At 40.0% G+C, this 26,788-nt stretch overlaps 1 protein-coding gene across 1 annotated transcript in view; it reads right to left on the bottom strand.

Annotated features, from left to right (window-relative positions):
* Positions 1-26,788, bottom strand: part of LOC117523180 (WD repeat-containing protein 11-like) — a 378,317-nt gene that overhangs the window by 334,304 nt on the left and 17,225 nt on the right. Inside the window, 6 exon segments of the mRNA XM_034184623.1 lie at positions 17,200-17,215; positions 17,218-17,248; positions 17,250-17,300; positions 17,302-17,402; positions 18,902-19,075; positions 19,189-19,342. Coding sequence (XP_034040514.1) covers positions 17,200-17,215; positions 17,218-17,248; positions 17,250-17,300; positions 17,302-17,402; positions 18,902-19,075; positions 19,189-19,342 — 527 coding nt within the window.

The raw sequence follows: 26,788 nt of genomic DNA, 5'->3' as shown, positions 1-26,788 counted from the left end.
CAGAATGATGATAAGAAAGAAAGGAACAGCTCATTATCTGAAGTATATCACATCATCTGTCAAACATGATGGAGGCAGTGTTACGGTATAGGCATGTCTGGCTCCCAGCGGAACTGTGTCTGGTGTTTCCTGATGATGTTACTGCTGATGGAAGAAGCACAATGAACTTTAAAGTGTATCAGGCAAAACTATCTGCAGAAATGCTACCATATTGATTTGGTGCTTCCCAGTGCAGATGGATGATTGTCCGAATTATACTGCCAAAGGAACCAAAAAGCTTATCAAGGCAAAAAACTTGAATATTCTTCAATATCCATGTCCGCCAAGTGACCTCAACCCAATCGAACATGGTTACTAAAGACAAAACTGAATGCAGACAAAGCCACAAACTAGCTTCTTATCTATCTCTCATATTGAGGACACCTGTGGTAGTTGCCACACCTGCACCGTGTCAACCAATCTACTAAAACCCAGGATTTCCTCTCAAGCATCACCAGATTATTCAGTATTTCATGTGGTACCTCTGGGCCTCTGTGTGAAGTACTTTGTCTGTTGCTTCACTCCTATGACTGGGTTTTCCAGATTCTAAAACCTGTTTGTTTTCTCTCCAGTATTATCCTGCTGCCACAACTGCTCCCTGACATTCCACCTGCTCTCAGCAGTCCTCCACAGCTCACCAGAAGAACCCAGCATCTTCCCTTCCTCCTGTGCCTCCATCATCTGTTTCAATGCACATTTTTCATCATTTAATCTAGTCACCTTTTTCTGCTGCCTCTTCATACTTTGGGTCCTTAAGAGGCTGCCTTGGTTGTATCAGAACAGATCCTGCAGTAAAGACTTTACAAAGAATCTCTAGGGAGGAACTTCAGCATTTAGTGACATTTTTGTGAAAGGCTACACTTTAATCACATCCTGAAGACTTTATTTCAACTCCACTGTGGTGGTGCACTGATGCAATATTACAAAAACTGTCACTGTACAAATATCTATGTGACTCACTGTATAAGTCATCAGTATTTACAGTTAATGCCATTCTCAGGGTGATTTTAGAATTTCTTGAACATTTTTGTCACTAAAAACAAAACAAAAAAAAAAATCATGGTCTTATCTGTGGTACGTTAAAGTCTCAATAAAACAGAAATCAGAAATGCTTAATAGCTGAATCAGTGAACAAAGAATAGAGAGTGTGCTTTCTGAAAATCTATGAGCAGGTTCACAGCCATGACTCTTCCACCCAACCTAATTTCTTTAAGTCAAGATATGAGATTAAATAGAGGAAGGATAAACTTTGTATCACAACAGAAATTATTATTATCTGGGAGAAACAAAGAGGATTAAATGGATTCTGCAGTGAAACCTTTAGCAGCTGTTAAAGGTTGCTAAATCACACCAGCTTACAGAAGTTGTGCAAGGATGAGATAATGGCCAAGATGTCTGACGCATCAAAGGCAAAATATCAAAAGTATTACAGGTTTTATAGAACACAACGTCTTAGATGATGAAAAGCATTATTGTTCTTCAGAAAGACAAAAAACTGAAAAAATACACGACCACATGCACAGATCATCAACCAGCAAATTAAATATGATACATCATTCTTAAAGAAAGCTGGAATTCTGCTCTATTTTTGAACAAAGTCATTCAACTGGAACATACTGAGAGACTGCTGCCAATTATAGTGACTGCTTACTGCTGAAAAGTGTGCAACTAAACAACACCATTTTAAACCTCAAGGAAACACCTCATTAAAATTTGTGTAAAGAAAAAAGTGATGCAAAATATTATAAAAGCAAAAACTCCATCTTTCTAAATCAATTCCCTGTGATGTGTTGAGGAACACTGTGTGTGTGTTAGTAGTGCAGGACCTTCAAGGTGCCAGTATCTTCAATGAAGTAGCTGAATTTGGAATTTTTAAAGGCTACTGAACCTGGCACCGAGCACACACACCAGCACCGTCACTGGGATTGGTCAGCTGCCCTCCTACATCCAAAGGCAGAGCTGGACAGAGTTCATACAGGAAAGTAGCAAATTTTAACCCTTTACAGTGATTCTCAAACAGCTACGAGCCACTCCATGTTTGCCACTGTGACTCTCTGCAAAGGCCTGAAGGGATCAGAAACCTGCTGTGTCCATGACAAAAACTCAACTTTAGATTGTATTGCATAACACCCCTGTCACACCTTGACGACTTAGCCAGCATATGCGACCATATTAAAAACGCTGGCATACATTGGCGTACGTCTAATAAGTTCTGGGTACGTTTTGTATAAGTTGCATGTTGCACATTGAAGCATGCTGATATACATCGGAATACGGCGAGTATGTCGAGAAATTTGGGCCTGGACAATATTTTCAACACAGACCAGCATATAGCTCATATGTCCCGCATATGCGGACCATAATATGCGATTGTTGACACACATTTCTTCTGAGTTACTCATATACATTATTACATTAACTACATTATATACATTAACTCCACACAGAAAGGCCAGAGGTGGGAATTGAACCCATGACCTTCTTGCTGTGAGGTAACAGTGCTAACCACTAAGCCACTGTGCTGCCCAACTCAGACTGTACTCATAAGCCAAAATACATCTCTTGATGCTGTCCATTGATTGGATGAAAAACTGAAAGCTGCAGTCCTCATGTGAAGAGTTCAGACCGTTACAAATATTAAAACCGTTCATACATACAGAGTAAATATAAAGTCTTAATATAACCTGTTCGTTTCATTCGGATTCATCATCACAGCCTTACGAAAACTTATCCACATAAAGCGTCCTGCTTTGTGCCACAACAAGAAAATTAACTTATTTTAAGTTGAACGAGTCACAGCACCTCAATCATTCACGTCAGTGTTTACCACAGACATCAGTCGGTTCTTCAGGAGTCTGCAAGTGATGAAAATAAATTCCATGATCCACCAAGACAAAAATAAAATAAAAGCTAAAAAATTTGAAATTACTCTGTTGGTGTCTGTGTGGATGGGGGAGGCTGCTCGAAAGCGCATGAGCGTTCGATGACGTGCTCGTCAATATTTACATGTTCCGCCTACCAAACAAAAGGGTTCTGCCGTGTGGAAACGCAAAGCAAGCCAGATTTAATTGTTCTGACCAGTGCCATACTGTGCAAAACCGACCCAAGATCCACTTGGTGGAAACGTGGCTGTCAGAATACAGGGGCTAAATTGTCATGGTGTGACAGCTGCATAACTTATTTGATGTATTCAGTGTATTCGGCATATTTTTCATATGTTGACATACGCCGAATAAATCCTCAAGGTGTGACAGGGCCCTAAAGCTTCTGAGGTAGCACTCAGATTCAGTTGTTCATTCATGCTGAACTACAGATTATGCAACTATGTGCATCATTTCACTGTCTCTAAAGCATCAGAAACAGAAAAACCTCATACACTTAGATTCTAGCAGACAGAAAAATAAACGACAGAAAAATTAATTATGACTTTAGCTTAGATTTGCAAAACAACAAAGACAAAAAAGTGCTTATTTTTGTAATTAAGGCTCCTGTTTGTGGTTGAGCATCAGCACTTGTAGATGATCTATAACAACCACATAAACTGGAGATCTGTGAGCAGTCCCACAAGATAAAAACCACTGTGCAATACTAATTACTTGTATGCATTACACACACACACACACACACACACACACGGACAAAACTGTTGGTACACTTCCATTAAAGAAAGAAAAACCTACGGTGGTCACTGAAATAACTTGAAACTGCCAAAAGTAAACAAGAGCAATCCAAGATTTCTGACATCCGCTAATCCAGATCACCTTCAAAATTCAGTGGAGTCTTCCATGGTCTAAAATCTATCTGTGGTGTAAATTTGTAGTTTTGATGTAATACGTCAAAGCCTAGGCGTTGCATTGTATGTAAGTTCAGATTATAACTGTAAACTCATTAACATGTCATTTACAGTGGACAACATCATGGAATGTGTTACCATAGAAATTACATCTATAAACTCCAAAAACATAGTTGTTAGTTGTATTTACAGAGCTCCTGAAACAAATATTGACACCTTTGAAGACATTATCTTAGGAATGTACAACAAAATCCCTCACAATCATCCACAAATTACCTCATTTATAAACACCTTGTACTGTTTAGGACTGTTTCCAACCATCATTCATCCTAGCAGAATAACTATGGACTCAACAACTCTCATTGATAATATTTTAACTAACGCTATATCCGGTAATCTTAGTGGGGGACTACTGGTCAGTGATATCAGTGATCACTTGCCAGTTTTCTCAGTCTCTGCATTGGAGGGTTGTTGTAAGTATCAAAGCAATATCAAATTCATGAGTAGAAAAGTAACACCTGAAACAATTGAAAATTTAAGGGAGGATTTATCAAGTCAGAATTGGTCGGATGTTTTTGTTGATGATGTTGACAGGTCATATGATGCTTTCATTTCCATTTTTTACAGTTTGTATAATAAACACTGTCCATTTGTAGATAAAATATATAGAAATCAATATAGCAACAAACCATGGATAACTAACGGGCTTCAGAGGGCATGTAAAAAGAAAAACTTACTATATAAACAATTCATAAAACTACGAACTAAGGAAGCTGAAAGTAAGTATAAAACATAAGAATAAGTTAATCAATATCATGAGACTCAGTAAAAAAAGATATTATAATGAGTTACTTGTCAAAAATAGAAATAACATCAAAAACACATGGAACATATTAAATGAAATAGCAAAAAAGAATAGAGTAACTAGAGATTATCCTTCATTTTTTCTGAGTAACAACTACATTATGATTGATAACGACGAGTCTATTGCTGAACACTTTAATGAATACTTCGTTAATGTGGGTAAAAATCTTGCCAGTAAAATTGACTCATCAACTAATAACTTCTGGGTAAATAATTCAACGTTTAACAAATCTGTTTCAATGTTCATTGGTGGTACTCATGAAAGGGAAATACTTAATCTGGTTCAAGGTTCAAAAAGTAAGAAATCAACTGATTTTAATAATTTGTATATGGCTTTATTAAAAAAGTTATTGATTGTACAGTAAAACCGTTCAATTATATTTGCAATATGTCACTAAGTACTGGTAAATTTCCTTCTCAAATGAAAATAGCCAAAGTAATTCCTCTGTTTAAAACTGGTGACAAACACACATTTTCTAATTATAGACCTATATCACTCCTGCCACAATTTTCCAACATTTTGGAAAAAATATTTGCTAAAAGATTAAATGATTATTTACTGAAGCATAACATCATTTGTGAAGAACAATATGGATTCAGAAGGTCTCGAACTACATCACATGCTTTAATGGACTTTGTGGAAAATATAGCAACTGCAATTGACAATAAACAATACATAGTAGGTGTTTTTTTTTTATTTACAGAAAGCGTTTGACACAATTAACCATGGAATACTATTAACTCAACTGCAGAAATATGGAATCAGAGGTCTGGCATATGAATGGGTAGCTAGTTATTTACAAGGCAGATTTCAGTATGTTCAATTCAATAATATAAATTCTGAACTCAAGGATGTGCCGCAGGGCTCAGTGCTGGGTCCTTTGTTGTTTATAATCTATATAAATGATATACGTTGGGTGTCGAGTTCACTGAGATGTGTCCTTTTTGCGGATGATACAATGGTGTTCTGTAGCGGTGAAAATCTTGAACAGCTTCTGGACATAGTGGAGAAAGAACTGGAAAAATTTAAGGTTTGGTTTGACGCTAATAAGTTGTCACTCAACCATGGGAAAACTAAATGTATTATATTTGGAAATAAACAGGCACCCAAATGTAAAAATTTAACCATAAAAAATAAGGAAATTGAGTTAGTAACAGAGAATACATTTTTAGGTGTTATAATTGATAATAAACTTAGCTGGAAACCACATATAAATTATGTGAAATCAAAATTGTCAAAAACTATAGCCATTTTGTATAAAGCCAAAGACGTACTGCCACAAGAAGGGTTACTTACTTTATATCATTCTCTGATGGTACCATATATGACATATTGTGTTGAGTCATGGGGAAACACTTACAAATCAAATACCAATCCAATATTCCTTTTGCAAAAACGAGCCATACGAGTCATCTGCAATAAACATTATCGCGAACCAACTCGTTCTCTATTTGTGTCTTTAAATTTATTAAAATTCATAGATTTGGTCGATTACATTACAATTCAAACTTTGTTTCGAGCGAAAAACCAAGCCTTACAGAGACATGTCCAGAGTCTGTTCCGACTGAGGGAATCCAGATATAGTTTAAGAGGTTGTGCAATTTTTATGAAACCACCAGTAAGAACAAATGTAAATGGTTTTTGTGTGTCTGTGGTTGGGGTGAGGAAATGGAACAAATGTTCAACAGAGGTTAGAATGAGTGGTACCTTAGTAAGATTTAAGAAACTACTCAAAAAGAACATCATGTCTAAGTATCATAAAGAAGCAAATATAATTTGATTTATAGGGAATGTTCAATTTATAAGTGGGACTTATTGTATATTTGAATGTGTGGGTATGTGTATGCGTATGTAGATATATAGATATGGGTAGGTGTATATGTGTATATGTATGTATATATATGTATATATTTATGTATGTAAAGTATATACGTATGTATATAGGTATATATGGCACAGCCCAAGCAGAGGGTCACCCCCAAGAGCCTGGTCTGCTTGAGGTTTCTTCCTTATAGGGAGTTTTTCCTCACCACAGTTGCCTAGTGCTTGCTCTAGGGGTTGGTAAGGTTAGTCCTTACTTGCGTAAAGTGCCTTGATTCGACTTTCTTGTGATTTGGTAATATATAAATATAATTATAAGTGAATAGTATATTGATGTGTATGTCTGTGTGTCGACATGTAGTAGTGAATTTGTTCTTATGTAAATATGACTGATTAGAATTGTTGGACTTGTACTAGCAGGGGTGGGAGCTAATAAGCTTTGCTTCAGCCCACACCCTTTCGGACTCACTAGTTTTGTCTGAGTTTGTGGAATTGTTCATTTGTTTCTATTTGAATATTTTGTGTGCCGAATAAAACTTTGTCACTTTGTCTATAAATTAATAAAATAAAAATAAATAAATAAATAAATAAAATAAATAAAGTGAAATCTTGATCCAGAATGTGGATCTGGATCTAATGATTTCCATGATTTTTCTTTATAAATCATTGGTTGTTTGGATCAGCAATGTCAGTTAAATATATCATATAGCAGACAAACAGTGATACAGTGGGGAAAATAAGTATTTGACCCCCTGTCAGTTTTGCAGGTTTTCCCACCTACAAAGAATGGAGAGGTCTGTAATTTTTATCGTAGGTACACTTCAACTGTGAGAGACAGAATAAAAAAAATCCAGAAAATCACATTGTATGATTTTTAAATAATTAATTTGCATTTTGTTGCATAAAATAAGTATTTGATCCCCTAGAAAAACAGAGCTTAACAATTGGTACAGAAACATTTGTCTCCCATTACAGAGGCCAGAAGTTTCCTGTAGTTCTTGACCAAGGTTTCACACACTGCAACAGGGATTTTGGTCCACTCCTCCATACAGATCTTCTCCAAATCTCTCAGGTTTAGAGTTTCAGCTCCCTCCAAAGATTTTCTATTGAGTTCAGGTCTGGAGACTGGCCAGGCCACTCCAGGACCTTGAAATGCTTCTTACGGAGTAACTCCTTAGTTGCCCTGGCTGTGAGTTTGGGGTCACTGGCATGCTGGAAGACCCAGCCATGACCCATCTTCAATGCTCTTACTGAGGGCAGGAGGTTGTTTGCCAAAATCTCGCAATACATGACCCCATCCATCCTCCCTTCAATACGGTGCAGTCGTCCTGTCCCCTTTGCAGAAGAGCACCCCCAGAGTATGATGTTTCCACCCCCATGCTTCTTGGGGCTGTTCTCATCCTCTAAACATGGTAAGTGGAGTTGACTCCAAAAAGCTCTATTCTGGTCTCATCTGACCACATGACCTTCTCCCATGCCTCCTCTGGATCATCCAGATGGTCACTGGTGAACTTCAAACAGGCCTGGACATGTGCTGACTTGAGCAGGGAGACCTTGCTGCCCTGCAGGATTTTAAACCATGACAGCATCATGTGTTACTAATGTAATCTTTGTGACTGTGGTCCCAGCTCTCTTCAGGTCATTGACCAGGTCCTCCTGTGTAGTTCTGAGCTTTCTCAGAATCATCCGTACCCCACAAAGTGAGATCTTGCATAGAATCCCAGACCGAGGGAGATTGACAGACATCTTGTTTCTTCCACTTTCCAATAAATAATCATAACAGTTGTTGTCTTCTACCAAGCTGCTTGCCTGTTGTCCTGTAGTCCATACCAGCCTTGTGCAGGTCTACAGTTTTGTCCCTGGTGTCCTTAGACAGCTCTTTGGTCTTGGCTATGGTGGACAGGTTGGAGTGTGATTGATTGAGTGTGTGAACAGGTGTCTTTTATACAGGTAACAAGTTCAAACAGGTGCAATTAATACAGGTAAAGAGTGCAGAATAAGAGGGCTTCTTAAAGAAACATTAACAGGTCTGTGCTGGTTGGTAGGGGGTCAAATACTTATTTTATGCAACAAAATGCAAATTAATTATTTAAAAATCATACAATCATCATGTGATTTTCTGCCTCTAAATGCTTCCTATACCTTCCAATGAGAGTCTGGATTCTGGCTGAAAGTACTAGTTGAAAGGACCATTCTTCGTTACAAAACATCTTACGTCTGTTGGTTTCCGAGCATGGACAGCCCGCTTAAAATGACACCACAGATTGTCAATAATATTCAGGTCTGGGTACTGAGATGGCCATTCCAGAACGTTGTATATGTTCCTCTGCATGAATGAATTAGTAGATTTTGAGCAGTGTTTAGGGTCGCTGTCTTGTGAAAGATACAGCCCTGGCGCAACTTAAATTTGTCACTGATTCATGAACACTGTTCTCAAGAATCTGCTGATATTGACTGGAATCCATGTGACCCTCAACTTTAACAAGATTCCCAGTACCTGCACTGGACACACAGCATGATGGAACCACCTCCAAGTGTTTTTCTTGGAATGCTGTGTTCTTTTTCAGCCATGCATACCGCCCCTCGTTAGGTCCAAATAACTCAATTTTAGTTTCATCAGTCCACAGCACCTTATTCCAAAATGAAGCTGGCTTGTCCAAATGTGCTTTAGCATACCTCAAGCAACTCTATTTGTGGCGTGTACGCAGAAATGGCTTCCTTTGCATTACAGTATCTCCTTGTGCAAAGTGCGCTGTATAGTTGAATGATGTACAGAGACACTGTCTGCAGCAAGGTCATGTTGTAGGTCTTTGGAGCAGGTCTGTGGGTTGACTATGACTGTTCTCACCAGCCTTCACTTCAGCTCATCTGCCACTTCGGGCCTTAACTAGTACTGTGCCTGTGGTCTTCCATTTCCTCACTGTGTTCCTCACAGTGACAGCTGAAATCTCTGTGATAGCGTTTTGTATCCTTCACCTAAACCATGATGTTGAAGAATCTTTGATTTCAGGTCATTTGAGAGTTGTTTAGAGGCTCCCATGTTGCCACTCATTAGACGAGATACAAAGAGAGGAAACAAATGCAAATAGCCACCTTAAATACCCTTTCTCATGATTGGATTCACCTGTTTTAGGAGGTCAAGGGTCAATGAGCTTACTAAACCAATTTTGTGTTCCAATAAATTAGTGCTAAATGTATTCAATTAATAAAATGAGAAGGGTGCCCAAATTTATGCACCTGCCTAATTTTGTTTAAATAATTATTGCACACGTTCTGTAAATACTATAAACTTCATTTCACTTCTCAAATATCACCGCGGTTGTCTGCTATATGATATATTTAACTGAAATTTCTGATCCAACCAATGATTTATAAAGGAAAATCATGAAAATTATTAGAGGTGCCCAAACCTTTGCATACAACTGTATATACATACCCAAAAGTACTCTGAAATATCAATACCAGGAAATGGTTTTACTGGGAAATAATGGTGTTTTTCTCATTTCACGAACCCTAACGTTTGTTCTACAAGACATTAAAGTCCAGAAAAAATGCCGCAGTTAACCTTAATTCAGAGAACGAAAATCATTGAGTTCTGTGCAACGTATCCTAAGTGCTGACTTGCATCTCTTTCCATTCAAAATTCAGTCTCAGAGTGAACTAACTCCCCAGCAAATGGCAAGGAGACTTGAATTTTCTAGGTGGTTTTCCGGGAAAACTTCCGTTATACCGTCCCTACGGTAGGAGCGGGTTACGAGAATTCATGACAGGCAGAGCGGAGGCGGCCGCTGCCGCCCTTCCCCCTGGCGCGCACCTCTGTCTCCGTTTACAAACAGGCAGCTAACGTTAGCTAGCTCTGCATCATGGCTGAAGGAGGCAAAGCCTGCACTGACTTTTCCCTCTGTCTAAAAGGACCAAGTCGGCTTTTTCATTTTATTTTCCGCGGTATAGCCCTTCAAACCAAAAACGTGGCAACAAAGCACCGTAGTTATGGCCTGTGTCAGACTCGGAGCGATTCAAGATACCCGCAAAGGATTACATAAAAGGAGTAAACTTATCCCATCTCTGAAACCACTGAGAAGTACAAGCGGTGAACTCGAGTCGTGCTTGTGTCGATCAAATTTCTCCCACAAACATGTCAAGAAGGACAAATACATCTATTCCAAGCACTTTGTTGGTGAAGCTGGGCCAAGTATTGAGCATCTGGAGTTCCAGACCTTATTCCAGCCACAGTTCTCCCTAAACAAGTAAGTCATGTTTCCCACGGGGCAGATGCTACATGCCTAAAAGAGAGATCATTTTGGTATTTTTTGGTATAGTGCTCATAGTGGTAGACATCGCGTCAATTAGTGCGCCTGAATCATGCGCGCTTCATATGCAAATAGCCATAATGTTGTTAAAGCACATTTAAAGCTATACATAATACCGTGAAACGCCGGTATTTTTGCCCACAGTTATCATACCGTCTGAATCTCATACCGGCCCATGCCTAACATACACACACACACACACACATATATACATACATATATACATACACACACACACACACACAGAGAGAGAGAGACAGAGAAAGAGAGAGAGAGAGAGTGTGAAGGAAAACTACAGAAATTTTGTGTTTAATTAATGCATTGATACTGATACTGATGTCATAAGCAGCACTCCCCTAAACCGATTTACGGGTTTCAATTAACCTTCACACAACAGTAACACAATATATGAAGACATGCACAAAGGAAAATTATTCTAGTCCATTATATTCAGGGGAGAGGAACTGCACTTTTGACGCCTTTATAATTCATCATATTTGTCATTTAAATTTACAGAGGTTGGCCAGTTTGTGAATTCAGATGTTGCACAAGAAAATTTGCCATCATCCAACCTAGTGTGGCAGAGGTGGAGATGTAATTTTATTAGCTGGATCTCTGGTTAATTTAAGCAACTCCTGGATCTCCATTCAGACTGTCAAAGACAGAACAGGTTCAGCCCACACGGGAAATATATCTTGTAAAACAGCTTATAAAAGCAAGTCATAGTAAAGATTTCTATGAACTAATGAGACTGTGGCTGCCCACCACAGACTAATGTCTCACCACAGTTTCATAATGAGCTGAATATAATTTACACTCTTCATAGTAACATGAAAGATTTCTAAACGCTGTAGCAAAGCGATTCTCACGTTGTTAAGGCAGGCTTTTCCAGCTGTGTGCACGAGCACATCCACCACAGCAAAAAAAAAAAAAAAAAAAAACGCTACTTTGATAGTGTTGCCTGTTAAACCTATTCAATCTGTATAGGTTCAACAATTCCTCACAGTTCAGTGAAACTAGGTCTTTTGTCTTTAAGTAACCTTCTGCAAAATTCAACAAATTAACCAACAAATGGGGGGATTTTAAAAAAACTGCCAAATAAAATAGACAATGAATATTAATTTGGTGTATAAAATTGTAATTATGAAAACTAATCTTTGTGCATCAACGTGTTTGTGTGCGCATGTGAAAAGTCATGCATGAATGAGACCATTAAAGCAGACTGTCGTATTGATAAATGGTCCAAATTTGTACCGGCTAACTTCCAAATTCACTGCTGCCACATGAGACACTAATGCTCATGATTTACTCTTACAAAGACACTCTGAAGAGCAGAATCATGCTGAAAACCCTCATCTATCAACCAGAGAGCAGATATAGACCATCTGATCAAGACAAATGTCGAAAACTGACAACTGCAACGGTAAGAGGAAGGAAGACAGTACTTTAAAGAGCAATCTCACACAGGCTTGAAAGGTAGAGTGAAGGAGCGTCACATACCAAGAGGTGATGGAAAAACTAAAAGGGAATGGTGGTGTCATCTCCATTCTTCTTCAATGAGAGCAAGAATATTGAAAGTGTAAAGTGTTTGCTGTGGGTGGACAGAAAAGCTGTGGTGCTGCTGCTCCACTTGACAGTCAACCATCTGCTTTAAACAAAGCAACACCTCAGACATCTTCACAAAAAAGGAGCCACCGCTGAGGTTGCAATGATTAAAGTGCCTGCAAAAAGGTTTTCATTCATGCCTCAACTTTCATGCTTTTCCTTACAAAACTGAGTAACAGGTGAAAAGACAATAGAGTTTAAAAAAATTCTAACACCAATAAAAAATAAGAATAAACACTAAATGTTGGTGAAAACACGATTCTAGTAAGTGAGCTAATTTCCATTCATCTATCCATTTTCTATACATGGGGAGCAGCTCAAATTAGCAGTGTTAGGGTGTGAGGCGGGGTACACCCTGGACCAGACACCAGTCTGTGGCAGTAGCAGAGAAGCTTGAATCTCCGACTGGACTGGGTTGCTTGATGTGAGGACATTTCGCTTCTAATCGCAGAAGCTTCCTCTGCTAAATTTCTTGCTCTGGTAGTCTGACTTCTGTCTTGACTCTTGTAGAGAAGAATAACAAAAGCCAGTGACTAACAACTGCTCTAATTAGCACCTATTGTGCTCTAGTTAGCACCCTCCTAATGACAGGGCAGCTGTTCCCTCCTAACGATGGGACTGACGTCTCTCCTGACAACGTGATCGACTCATTACCATGAACAAAAGACTGAAACTGCTTTGACCTGAGTACCCCATTGTAAACAGGGGACAAAGCGTGTCTCAGACCCCCTCCCCGCTTAAGGCTGGGTTTCAACTGTTTCACATACTGTACAATGCCTCATTCACTCCCCTCTCAAACCATTTCTTTTCTCTGGCTAAGATTTTAAATTCCTTGTCCTCAAACGTGGTTACTGTCTTTAAGGTGGAGATGAACTGCAGACTGAGGTCCACTGGTGCCCTCTCTGCGGTGGTAGTATAGCCTTTTGTGCACAGGCTGCTTAGTCTCACCTATGTTGTGTCCATTACAGTTTTCCTGACATCTGATAGAATACACTACTTTGCTGTTTGTAACTAGGGATCCTGTCCTTAGGGTGTCTCAAGGTGTTAACAGGTTTAAAGTAAACTGGGATTTTGTGCTGTCTGAAGATCATCTGTAGTTTTTCCCCTACTCCTGCTAAATAAGGGAGAGACACTCCTCTTCTTCTTGGCTCCGTCTCCTGTCTGTCTGGTCTCTTTGTTCTTTGGGACTTCCGCACTTTATCCAGGGACCAACGGGGCGTACCCACAACTGGGAGGGCTTTCCGTACTTGTTCTTTAACCCTTCCCTCTGTAGTTGTGGGCACCTGTAAGGCTCTGTGTTGAAGAGTCCTGTGGCAGGACTGACCTAAATTCATTACAAATTACAAATATTCGAGCCCTTATGCCACAAGTACTCTCATCTCATATACAGTTAACGAGCCAATAACCCACCCCAGGGGAGGGTTGATTCAGAGACTGAAATGAAAACTTCATCTTTTACCAACAAAGTGTGTATGTGTGCCAAGGTTGGCTCAGTTCTGCAGCACAGAAGTGCCTCTCCCTTTAACAACAACTAGTAGTACTAAAGTGCTCAATAGCCTATGCCCCTCCCCATATGTCTAAGTATATGTGTACCAAGTTTGGCTCAATTCTGAGGTGACATTTGGACAAGAGAGGGACACACACACATACACACACACATACTTGTCTTTTAGTATATAGATCAACTTTAAATCATAGAATTCAGAAAAATGAGGTGACAAAACAACACAACGCGATAGTGATCTGGTAACCTAATAGAGCACAAACTGCAGAGTCACACTGTACACATTCTGGTGTGCGTCTCCATGGGTACAGCAGCGTACGATGGGGGCTGTGCAGCACTGCACAGGTTGTCTGCAGTCAATACAGAAAAATAAATAGGCAGCAAGGACACACATTATCAAGCACTCAAAATACTGTGCATGCACAAGACAATCAATTCCCATGTGTGATTAATTTCTGAGCACGTGATAATCAATCAATCAATCAATCAATTTTTTTTATATAGCGCCAAATCACAACAAACAGTTGCCCCAAGGCGCTTTATATTGTAAGGCAAGGCCATACAATCATTATGTAAAACCCCAACGGTCAAAACGACCCCCTGTGAGCAAGCACTTGGCTACAGTGGGAAGGAAAAACTCCCTTTTAACAGGAAGAAACCTCCAGCAGAACCAGGCTCAGGGAGGGGCAGTCTTCTGCTGGGACTGGTTGGGGCTGAGGGAGAGAACCAGGAAAAAGACATGCTGTGGAGGGGAGCAGAGATCGATCACTAATGATTAAATGCAGAGTGGTGCATACAGAGCAAAAAGAGAAAGAAACAGTGCATCATGGGAACCCCCCAGCAGTCTACGTCTATAGCAGCATAACTAAGGGATGGTTCAGGGTCACCTGATCCAGCCCTAACTATAAGCTTTAGCAAAAAGGAAGTTTTAAGCCTAATCTTAAAAGTAGAGAGGGTGTCTGTCTCCCTGATCTGAATTGGGAGCTGGTTCCACAGGAGAGGAGCCTGAAAGCTGAAGGCTCTGCCTCCCATTCTACTCTTACAAACCCTAGGAACTACAAGTAAGCCTGCAGTCAGAGCGAAGCGCTCTATTGGGTGATATGTACTACGAGGTCCCTAAGATAAGATGGGACCTGATTATTCAAAACCTTATAAGTAAGAAGAAGAATTTTAAATTCTATTCTAGAATTAACAGGAAGCCAATGAAGAGAGGGCCAATATAGGTGAGATATGCTCTCTCCTTCTAGTCCCCGTCAGTACTCTAGCTGCAGCATTTTGAATTAACTGAAGGCTTTTTAGGGAACTTTTAGGACAACCTGATAATAATGAATTACAATAGTCCAGCCTAGAGGAAATAAATGCATGAATTAGTTTTTCAGCATCACTCTGAGACAAGACCTTCTGATTTTAAGATATTGCGTAAATGCAAAAAAGCAGTCCTACATATTTGTTTAATATGCGCTTTGAATGACATATCCTGATCAAAAATGACTCCAAGATTCTCACAGTATTACTAGAGGTCAGGGTAATGCCATCCAGAGTAAGGATCTGGTTAGACACCATGTTTCTAAGATTGTGGGGCCAAGTACAATAACTTCAGTTTTATCTGAATTTAAAAGCAGGAAATTAGAGGTCATCCATGTCTTTATGTCTGTAAGACAATCCTGCAGTTTAGCTAATTGGTGTGTGTCCTCTGGCTTCATGGATAGATAAAGCTGGGTATCATCTGCGTAACAATGAAATTTAAGCAATACCGTCTAATAATACTGCCTAAGGGAAGCATATATAAAGTGAATAAAATTGGTCCTAGCACAGAACCTTGTGGAACTCCATAATTAACTTTAGTCTGTGAAGAAGATTCCCCATTTACATGAACAAATTGTAATCTATTAGACAAATATGATTCAAACCACCGCAGCGCAGTGCCTTTAATACCTATGGCATGCTCTAATTTCTGTAATAAAATTTTATGGTCAACAGTATCAAAAGCAGCACTGAGGTCTAACAGAACAAGCACAGAGATGAGTCCACTGTCCAAGGCCATAAGAAGATCATTTGTAACCTTCACTAATGCTGTTTCTGTACTATGATGAATTCTAAAACCTGACTGAAACTCTTCAAATAGACCATTCCTCTGCAGATGATCAGTTAGCTGTTTTACAACTACCCTTTCAAGAATTTTTGAGAGAAAAGGAAGCGCTGTGTGTTTCCAATGTTTTTTTTGTTTGTTTGTTTGTTTGTTTTTGGGGGGGTATGTGTATGATAAACATGAAAATACATTTAATGGGCACAGAACAGATTTTGTACCTTCAGAAGTCCATCTCATCCAGCACCTCCCCTTTCCCAATGTCTCAAACACATTCACTGCCCAAAGTATTTACTTATTTACTGCATGTGCATGAATTAAACAAACCACAGGAATGTTCAGACATTTAGGGAACAACCCCGTAGTGTCTGATGATTTGCGGACATTTATGCTGGTCATACGGTCGCAAATTGAGCTTCAGCAAATTGAGCTAAAACAGATATTTGTGACCGTATAACAGCATGAACTTCCACAAATCATCAGACACAACGGGGTTATTCCCATTCTAATCCAATTCCACCCTTTGCACGGTATATTTTTCTGTAGGTAATTTGGTCGGCGAGGCTTACCGTGAGGCAGCGTTGGTCCAACAGCGGTCGGGGTGCGGAGTAATCCATCCAATGAGAAACTCCATAAAATCCATCAAATGTGAAACAGTAATTCTGTATCAGAATCCACATCAACACTTTTGTATGGTAGCTTAAATTCACCCATTTTGGCGGCAGCGTCGGTACATAACTTTCTCTCGCTCTCAGCTAACAGTGCGTCTCATCGCATAAATTGACAGTTCCGCGTCCTGACAATATTGCGCATGTGTGCCCATGCGCAGCTGCGTGAAGGGCTGGGCTGTCAACAAGAATGACATCTCGTCAGAACAGCGGTCAGCGCGCGGAGTAATACATCCAAACGGTCAAATATTTTGCCACCGTTACCCCGATATTATACAGTCTGAAATCTTACCCAATTAGCCAATCAGATTTGCAACAAAAACGTAACTGGATTAGAATTTATATTGACCACCTGGATATGGCTCTGTGTCAACAGGATCTACATGCATTGTAACAAACTAATAAATAAGAAAACAAACACATGCCCACATATCTGTGTCTCAGTTTGGTTTTGCATGAAGGCTGACCATTCCATTAGTTATCCAAGTAAAGTTTAAGTGCTTCTTACGTGGGCTTTTCATTGTGATGAGAACTTTGACCTTGTTGAGAGCTTTCTTAGGCCCCAGTGGGAGCTGGTGCAGTCGCGGGTGCAGGCTTGGTGTAGGCGGGGACTTGTGTGGGGACTGGCAATATAGACCTTCTTGCCAGCACTGCTTGGAGGTTTGGAGTGGGTGAAATCTGTGATGAAAACTATTCCCTCACTTGTCAGTACTACAAAGATAGAAGCAAGACAACAGCAACATAAGATGAACAAATTCTTTTCAACGCACAAATAATAAAAACAGCTGCCATGCTTTCAGAAACTTTGCATTAGTTACATGTTTTCTATCAGATGGCACCATCAATGCTGAAAGGCACATCCAGGTTTTTGAGCAACACATGCTGCCATCAAAGCAACGTCCCTGTTTATTTCAGCAAGACAATGCCAAGCCACATTCTGCACGTGTTACAACAGCGTGGCTTTGTAGTAAAAGAGTGCAGGTACTAGACTGGCCTGCCTGCACATTATGAAGCGCAAAATACACGGAGACCCCGAACTGTTGAACAAGTGAAGTCGTACATCAAGCAAGAATGGGAAAGAATTCCACCTACAAAGTTTCAACAATTAGTGTCCTCAGTTCCCAAACGCTTATTGAGTGTTGTTAGAAGGAAAGGTGATGTAACACAGTGGTAAACATACCACTGTCCCAGCTTTTTTGGAAATGTGCTGCAGGCATCCATTTTAAAATGAGCAAATATTTGTACAAAAACAATAAAGTTTATCAGTTTGAACATTAAATATCTTGTCTTTGTGGTGAATTCAATTGAATATAGGTTGAAGAAGATTTGCAAATCATTGTATTCTGTATTTATTTACATTTTACACAACATCCCAACTTCATTGGAATTGGGGTTGTATGTACAAGTGCTAAATGCACAGGGTTTTTTGCAACATCCATTTAGCCTACAGTGAACAATAAAAATGTATTTCTACAGCTTCATGTCCTGAGCATTGTATTTTCTATTTTCTATGTAGTGTTTAGAGACTGCTCAGGAGTGTTTTTAATTTTGATTGACTCAGGGCACAAACTGACAACACAGTTCAGTTTTAAGCACAGTTTTGAGCAACTGTTTTGAGGTGAAAGTTTGGTTTTGCAAGAAAAGTCTGGGGTTTTGTGAATGTAGCTTGAAAACTGTGTTTTGTGTTCACAGTTTAGAGAAAAGGAGAACAGCTTTCGAGAGATGTGTCTTAGCAATTGAGAAAAAAATGTAACAGGTCCTCATGAAATGGTGTTGAATACAATTTTAGTCATTGTCCCAACAATTTCACAAAAACTAAAGTCTAGTGCCCACATGTACCCGCCAGTTTCCAGGTGGGCTCCAGATAGAAATCGGGATGCAAACGGCATCCAAATCCGCAAAAAGGGGCAGAGCTGAAACTGGCAGTGACCTTGTCAATGGTGACACATCGTCATGGGATGGAATATTTCACTGCCTGTTGCTGCGGTGAGCTTTAGGATAACAGAACAGGTACAGATCTGCATCAATGTTTCGTACAAATCTAATGCTGTCAGCTAGCAGTAGGGTTCCCAGGAAGTTACAGACCACCGGCTAAGCTGCCGCAAGCTTTGAACCATCCAAAATTTTGTTCTGATTGTCCCCATAATCAACCGGCAACCTAATAGGATGCATAGGATGGGGGTTGAAGGCGCACTCTGCTGTTCACCTACATGCCATGTTGGAGAGGTCAAAGGGGTCAAAAGAAAATGACAGGATATTCTCAGCGTAGCTCTTCTTCCACAGCTTGGTGCCTGTGTCTCCGTTCCACAGAACTATGTAGTTAGGAGGGTGGACAGCTAACAAAAGATCACGAGACACATCTTGACTCCACAGCCACTCCAAGTCTGAAAGAAAAAGCGAGTAAGGCAGTGAGGGTCAAGTGGACAAGAACACAAGACATGGCAAGAGAAATTCCAAGCATGTCAGGAGAGCACTGGGCTTGTGAAGGAGCCCTTACCCTGAATAGGTTTGGAATGCTCCTGGATCTCACAGTGAGCAGTGCCACTGACCACATCCCAGACGATGATCTTTCCAGAGGCATCACCTGAAGCCAGCCGCAGAGAGTAAGGTGAACTCAAGTTGTGGTAGTAGTTTTCTCTGGACCATTTTACCTACAAACACGAAACACATGCAAACACAGTCAAACAGGTCAACATTACAAAGCCACTGCCAGAATTCTAAAGACGAAAGACGGTGAAAAAAAACATGCAGTAGATTTTTAAGACTTCTCTGAAGTGGATCCTGAACAGTTTTTCTACTCACAGTAAGATTTCTCAAAGACCTGCTGATGATGAATCGAGTCTCTCTAAAACTACGGTCACATTAGCTGATTAGCTGATGACGACATGCACTTGGCTTTGTCACTTGGTGGGTGTTGCACACAAACATCTCTGTAAGATCTCTTGTAAATCACTTCAGAGGTGTTATCTCCTTACAATAACAGTGTTTTTCAATTTAGAATTGTCGATTTCTCACTAACTTTTTCAAAATATATGAGAAACAGATCTATACAGAAATAAAACTGTCTCAGAGTTTTATGCCAACTTCGATTATTTTGTTCGATTGAGCAGCCGGCTGATGTTACGCTGCCTATGCACTCTGATTGGCAGTCGCCATGTCGCGTCAATCAGTATTTGCATCAACAGACTTCAAGTCTATTTTGGCCCCACCTGGCTGGAGACAGAGCAACAGTTGTCTCTTGCCACTGCAAAATGCCTGCTCTGACTGAAAATCAATGGCAAGTCAGCGCTTTGCCTCTGTCACTTGCTATCAGTTGTAGCTAATGTGACTGCGGCGTAACACCACAAACCAAACATATGTTTGGACTGTCACCATTTGCCGCTTCCTTCAGATTTCTTTCCAGGTGGCAGTAAGTAAGTTTTTATAGGCCCTGAAGCCATTCGAGCTTCAGGGCCTTCAGGGCAGTGGTCATCTCTGATTTCCCCGTGGACAGGACACAAGTCCATTGAAGGTTACTCCCCAGCCAAGGCTGGTACCAGTTTACAGCTGGATGGACTGAGACGATGCAGATTAAGTGTTTTGTCCAAGGACACAGACAGGTAGCATGAGCAGGTCTACATACTGGCAGGCCAGCTCCTCATCCACTGAACGATCTGCTCTGCAATGAACCTTAAAGCACTGAATTAACTTTTTCAGCATCAGTGCCCAAATCTTTGACAAGTTAGACTGAACTTTTGTAACTCAGAAAATAAACAAACATCAAACATTTCTGTAGAGAAATAGTTCAATTGTTGATGTTTTTCCACTGCATTACATTAATATGGCACTTCAATTTCATGTATGCAGTCATGCAGGAGAACAGAAAGCCTGTGAATATTTCAAGTAGTTTATTCGATTCACTTAGTAGATACAGAATAGAAAAATACATTTTGTTTTCATCTCGGCCCGTACAAATGACGTCACATTTCCACTGAGTTTTGCGCTGAGGAGAAATATTTTCCCAGTTTATAGACAAATATGCTGCATTTGAGCAGAGTTTGGCGCTCTGAAAGCATGAAGTTATGTTTCCTCACATAAATAGGTTCGCTGCTTCACCTCATTGAAAGACAGAGAGAGAGAGAGAGAGAGAGAGAAAGAGAGCGTGTTATCTATTTCGTCCAGAGATGGAGCTGCAATTACTGTGTCTGTCCTTTTTCCGCTTGCTGGACTTTTGACCAATCAGAAAGCAAGAATGAACAGTCGGACAAAAGCAGGAAAAATAAATAACATGACAAAATGGCAAAAAACATGCAAGTAGCGGCAAAGTTCTCCGCCTGATATCCGCTTAAAGTTTTTAACATACCAAAACTTTCACACGGACAACAACTGACAAGGTGTGCATTTTCTGGATGGGAAAATTATTTCTGTCAGACAAAAAACTCAGACGTATAGAATCAGCTCCTCATAAGTTTCTTGGTGTGACTAGGGCTTAGTTATTATGAAACCAACACATACCAAATAGCTGGTAACTGTGATAACCTTTTGTCAAAAAAAAAAATCTTTTTGCTTTTCCTCCCTCTCCATTTCAGATGACCCTTTACCAGATTCAAGCATCGTCCAGATTCTCTTGTTAAAACCTTATTAGAAAATGTGCCCTATAAAGACATACTTTACCATATAGTGCAGGACTTATTTGGAAAATTCATTTCGTTTAAATCCATAAATAGGAACAAAATTTGGGTGACTTGTTCAAACAGTGCATGATTTCTTTCCTTATCCATCACACTATTATGTAATGTTGCCGTAGTACCATTTTACTAGTCAGTACTGATACGTGAAAATACACTACACCAGTGTTGATACCAATGTATAAATAGAAACTCTACTCAAGATCGGATTTTAGGAAAACCTCTGAACTGGAGAAGGGCCAATGCACATTTTTTTTCCAGTTCTGAAGCAATTCCAGTGCACAACTGCCAATGTAGACTGATACAAGAGCCCTTGTTGAACTTGTTAAACCTAATGTGCCTTCTCGTGCCCTGAAATCACAGGATGCAAGGTTGTTCTGTGCCCCCAGAGTTAAGAACTCAAGAGTTTAAAGGGCCTTTGCCAACTGTGCTCCTACACTGTGGAACAGTTTGCCTGTTGATATTGGAAAGTCCACTTAGTGTATGCTGAATCTTTGAAAGGACCCTCTGACACCACAAAGCTCGGACATGGTTCAAAATGAAGAAACACACATAAAAAAAAAATAAATTGCATCAAGGTAAAAATGATTTAATCATGACAGAGTAATGATCAGTAAAAAGTGCAAAAAAAAGAGTAGAATTGTGGTTTACCTTTTATGCACAGGTTCAGAAACATTTTACCTTTCTTCACCAACTGAATTCATTAAACAGGCCCAAGGATGATGATGTTTTTTTGTTGTTGTTTTCTTGTTTTTACTTTTTTCCCCATCAGCGAGCTGCATCTGAACCAAGCCTCTTTTCATCAAGGCTGCAGCGGGTAAGGCACACAACGCCTTTGAAGATGAGTGCAATGCAAATGTGCCACTCTGCTCTTCAAAAAAGGATTTAAAAAAAGGAACAAAAAAGAAATCTGTTTGACAAAATCCTTCTCTAAACACTTCATCATGAAGCTGTATAACTGGGAATACAAAATATCCTCATGTAAAATCGACAGTAGTGATAATAGTAATATTATCACTAGTGTTGTAGCAAACAGAACTCTGGTATTGCAAAAGTATCGGTATCAGCAGATATCCAAATTCAGGTATCGGGATTGGATCTGAAGTGAAAAAATGTAGATTGGTGCATCCCTAGTCTGTACATCCTCTTTAAATCCGAGCCATTGCTTTAGAATGAAAGAAAGTGTTGCCACCGTGTCAAACAAGACCTTTGACTTATGCTTGTTTTGTTGATCAAATCAAAGTAACAGGCCCCCTTTGTAGCCAGTAGTGCATGCTTATTGTCTGAGATAGCATCACGCCACACGAGGTGGAATACTTCTAATTCTGAACTACGCCATTTTCATTTTAGACCTCTAGCTTTATGGTCACACAAGTAATCATTGAACCAAGGTGACCGTGTTTTGGGGAAGCCTCCAGAAGGGGCCTTCAAAGCAGTCTTGTCCATGTCTGACCAATAAAGCCGATCAGTTCCACCAGCCAGGCACAAAGGACCAGGATTCATAAAACAATCCACAATGCATTGTAGCCACAGTGCCACCTGGAGGAAGAACACAGACACACTCCAGTGTGAAAGCAAACTCTCTAACAAAAGCGATAACTTGTAAATTCTTTAACTGCTACCATAGTTAGCCAAAAGACAAAATTTATATTCCAAGTTAATCTGTTAATACGGTTCTTTCATATAATGCCTATTATAACTGTTAATGTATGTTAAATTTTATTTCTTGAATTATTAATGAATTGTAATTTTCAAAAGTGTTTCTTTTAAAAGCTTTCCTGTTCTAGGATGTATTTAGACAACTCGGTCATCTTATCTTTTTATCAGCCAAAGAAGAAAAGGTATTTGTCATTCTCTGTATCTGATGTGTGTTCAAATAAATTTCTCCCCCCCAAAAAAGTTAATGCCAACTGGGCGGAGTTTTTGACCAGGCGCTTAGCTCTAACCAGATTTATTCACATTAAATTTCTATATGGCAACCTTGAACTTCTTGAACCCTTGAGAGAGTTTTTCCTTGCCACTGTCACCTGTATGCTTGCTCTGGGGGTTGGTAAGGGTAGACCTTACTTGTGTGAAGCACCTTGAGGCAACTTGTTGTGATTTGGCGCTATATAAATGAAAATAAATTGAAATTGAAACTACTTTCTCTTTCACATTTCATTATCAACAGATCATCTAGGTAATCAAATTTTGAATCATTAATCATGTTCTGAAACTGTCCTGTGTTTATCCCTGTATATATTGTGCTTTAATCTGCAGTTACCGGCTTTAACTTTGTTGGTTGGCAAGGTACGGCTGGCTAGTTAATGGCTAAATTAACGGTAGCTCATCTGGCTATAGTTAAGCTTATTTTTTTGTGATTTTTATTTTACATGGTGTAGATTTTTAATTGTTCTTCACTTTATGGGTTTTTTAATAGATATCAACAGATAGTATCAAGTTTGGGGTTTCCATTAGAAAGCATGTAGACTATGGAATTTATCTTCCTATAGTAAGCTAGTAGGGTGAACTTTAGATAGAAACCTAAAACATATTACATCATAGCTTCTGTTTCTATAATTAACAACCATATTTATAGCTTAGCCTACTAGCTACAATGTAGTTTTACAACAAGTCTACAGACTAGGTAGATGTATACTACAATCTTCTCCTGTATGAACATTTAGGTTTCAGGAGCTGACTCCTATAATAATATGTAGTAACTATATTTCTTGTATATGTTGTTTAGTGCCCCGATTGTGTAAATATCACTTACAATAGTGTTCAGAATAATATAGTGCTATGTGAGTAAAAAGATTAATCCAGGTTTTCAGTATATTTCTTACTGTTACATAGGAAACAAGGTACCACCAGTAGATTCAGCAGATTCTCAAAAATCCAACAAGACCAAGCATTCATGATATGCACACTCTTAAGGCTATGAAATTGGGCTATTAGTAAAAAAAAAAAAAGTAGAAAAGGGGGTGTTCACAATAATAGTAGTGTGGCATTCAGTCAGTGAGTTCATCAATTTTGTGGAACAAACAGTTGTGAATCAGGTGTCCCCTATTTAAGGATGAAGCCAGCACCTGTTGAACATGCTTTTCTCTTTGAAAGCCTGAGGAAAATGGGACATTCAAGACATTGTTCAGAAGAACAGCGTAGTTTGATTAAAAAGTTCATTGGAGAGGGGAAAACTTATACGCCGGTGCAAAAAAATTATAGGCTGTTCATCTACAATGATCTCCATTACTTTAAAATGGACAAAAAAAACAAAAAAAAAACAGAGTGGGACAAACACAAACACGTGGGACAGTGGAATGTGCCGTTCATTTCTAAACTGGACGCTGTCTTGATCCGGTATGTCATTTGACTAGCACAGGAATTGTGAAAAGAGTGGACATCAGCATTTTTTCGGCACATTGGGACAGACGTGCGGAGGAATTCCGCACGTCGCGGTGGAGCTGCATGGCGCAAAGCAACGCCGTGATGAAGCCTTCCAGGACATGTTGGGGCAGGTCCAGCTCATGCACAATCACAATCGGATAATCACATGACTGAAAAGCAACCAGAATCCATCTGAAATCCACCTGAAAGCCGTCCTGTGAGACCAACACCGAGGTGGTTTTGTCCCGCGTAATGAACGGCTCCGTGGCGCGTCCCTCCGCTTTTCTTTCCATGAAAAAAACTCCTGTAATGGTGGAATGTACCGAAAAAGTGCTGATGTCCACATCTTCAGCCTTTTTGTGAAAGTCAGACGAGGTCCCGGATCAACAGCACGTTGGAAATGATCTGGTTGTTCCAGCGGGGTGTCAGCCTGTCGATGGGGGCTGGGAGCGCGCCGCGCTCTCAGCAGTTGTGGGCGGTCTTTAAACCGTCTGGATCACTCCTTAATCTGTGTAATCCCCATAAAATCGTCCCTGAAAGCCATATTAATTTTCCGAACGGTGTCCACCTGGAGGTCTCAGTTTCTGGACAAATGATTTTGATGCATTGATGCAGCAAAGCTCCAAATCGTTCAGACATTTATTCGCAATAAAAAATAGACGAGAGGGGTGGACCACACCTCACTCAAAGCCTGCTCACAGGCAAATGACGCAACCGACAGGTGAGAAAAAACTCACGCATGCGCACAAAGGTTCAAGCTTGGCTGATGCAATCACACGTGATTCAAATCCATATGGTTTTTGAAAAAAATAAAAAGGTCGGATACTTTTCTAACAGACCTCGTATCTGTCACACAGTATCTGTCGCTGAGATAGATGATGACTGGAGTGCAGTTTGAAGCAGAAACGAGGTGAACCACGTCATCGGAGGGACCGACTTTTAGGGGGGCCGTTCGGTTGGCGACATCGGGATGTCGTTTTGTGATCAGAGGACTGTTTTATTTTGTCTCTTTGTCAGAGTGTTGTTGATTGTGGGAGGAAACCGGAGTGCCTGGAGGAAACCCACACAGACACAGAAAGAACATGCAAACTCAACACAGAAAGAGTGGGAAGTGATCCCACAATGTTCTTGCTGTGAAGGATCAGTGCTAACCACTAAGCCACTGTGCCACCACGAATGATTGTGAATGATTTCGAAAAGCAGGAGTAATTACAGCTGGCCTATTTTTGTTTTAAATTCAAAACAAAAACAATAACAATAACATTTTATTTTCAAAGTAGGCATTCCAATACTCTGATTCGGACTTTTTTGATTTATAGAATATATTAATTGCACCGGCAGCATGGTGGCTTAGTGGTTAGCACTGCTACCTCACAGCGAGAAGGTCATGGGTTCGATTCCCACCTGTGGCCTTTCTGTGTGGAGATAGTGCATTCTCCCCCTATCTGTGTGAGTTCTCTCCGGGTGCTCCAGCTTCCTCCCACATCCAAAGACTTGCAGGTTAGGTGGACTGGAATCTTTAAATTGTCCGTAGGTGTGCGTGCGAGTGTGAATGCGTTTGTTTGTCGATATGTGGCCCTGTGGCAGACTGGTGTGGTGACCAGGGTGTACCCTGCCTTGTGCTCTATGACTGCTGGGATAGGCTCCAGCACCTGCAACCCCTGACTGGACTAAGCGGTTGAAGATGAAGAGAGAAACAAGCCAGAGGCTATGAAAACATTCTCTTTCTCACATGCCAAGCTTCCAATGGTATGGTACTTTATTAAAAAAACAACAAAAAAAGACAACATTTAAAAAAAAGGCTATGATTTTCTTTCTTCACCAGATTACTGCGGGCCTGAAAACATTTTAAAATTAATATTGGGTGCAGAGAGATTTCTGATGTGTAGGTTATGGTACTTGCAGACAATTTATCAAGCAACGCAGAGTGCACACTCCGTTAAAAGTTCCAGCATTTTGCACCAAGTAAATTATGATCCATGTCATTAGAAAAATGAGCAGGCTGGACTTCCACATACGAAGTTTTAGGTTCATCATAAGTGTTTGTTGCAGTACGTTTGGGAA

The sequence above is a fragment of the Thalassophryne amazonica genome, chromosome 13 (genome assembly GCF_902500255.1).
Source record: "Thalassophryne amazonica chromosome 13, fThaAma1.1, whole genome shotgun sequence".
NCBI classification, from domain to species: Eukaryota; Metazoa; Chordata; class Actinopteri; order Batrachoidiformes; family Batrachoididae; genus Thalassophryne; species Thalassophryne amazonica.
Note: the sequence above shows the minus strand (reverse complement) of the source record. Positions and strands in the feature narration are given on the sequence as shown.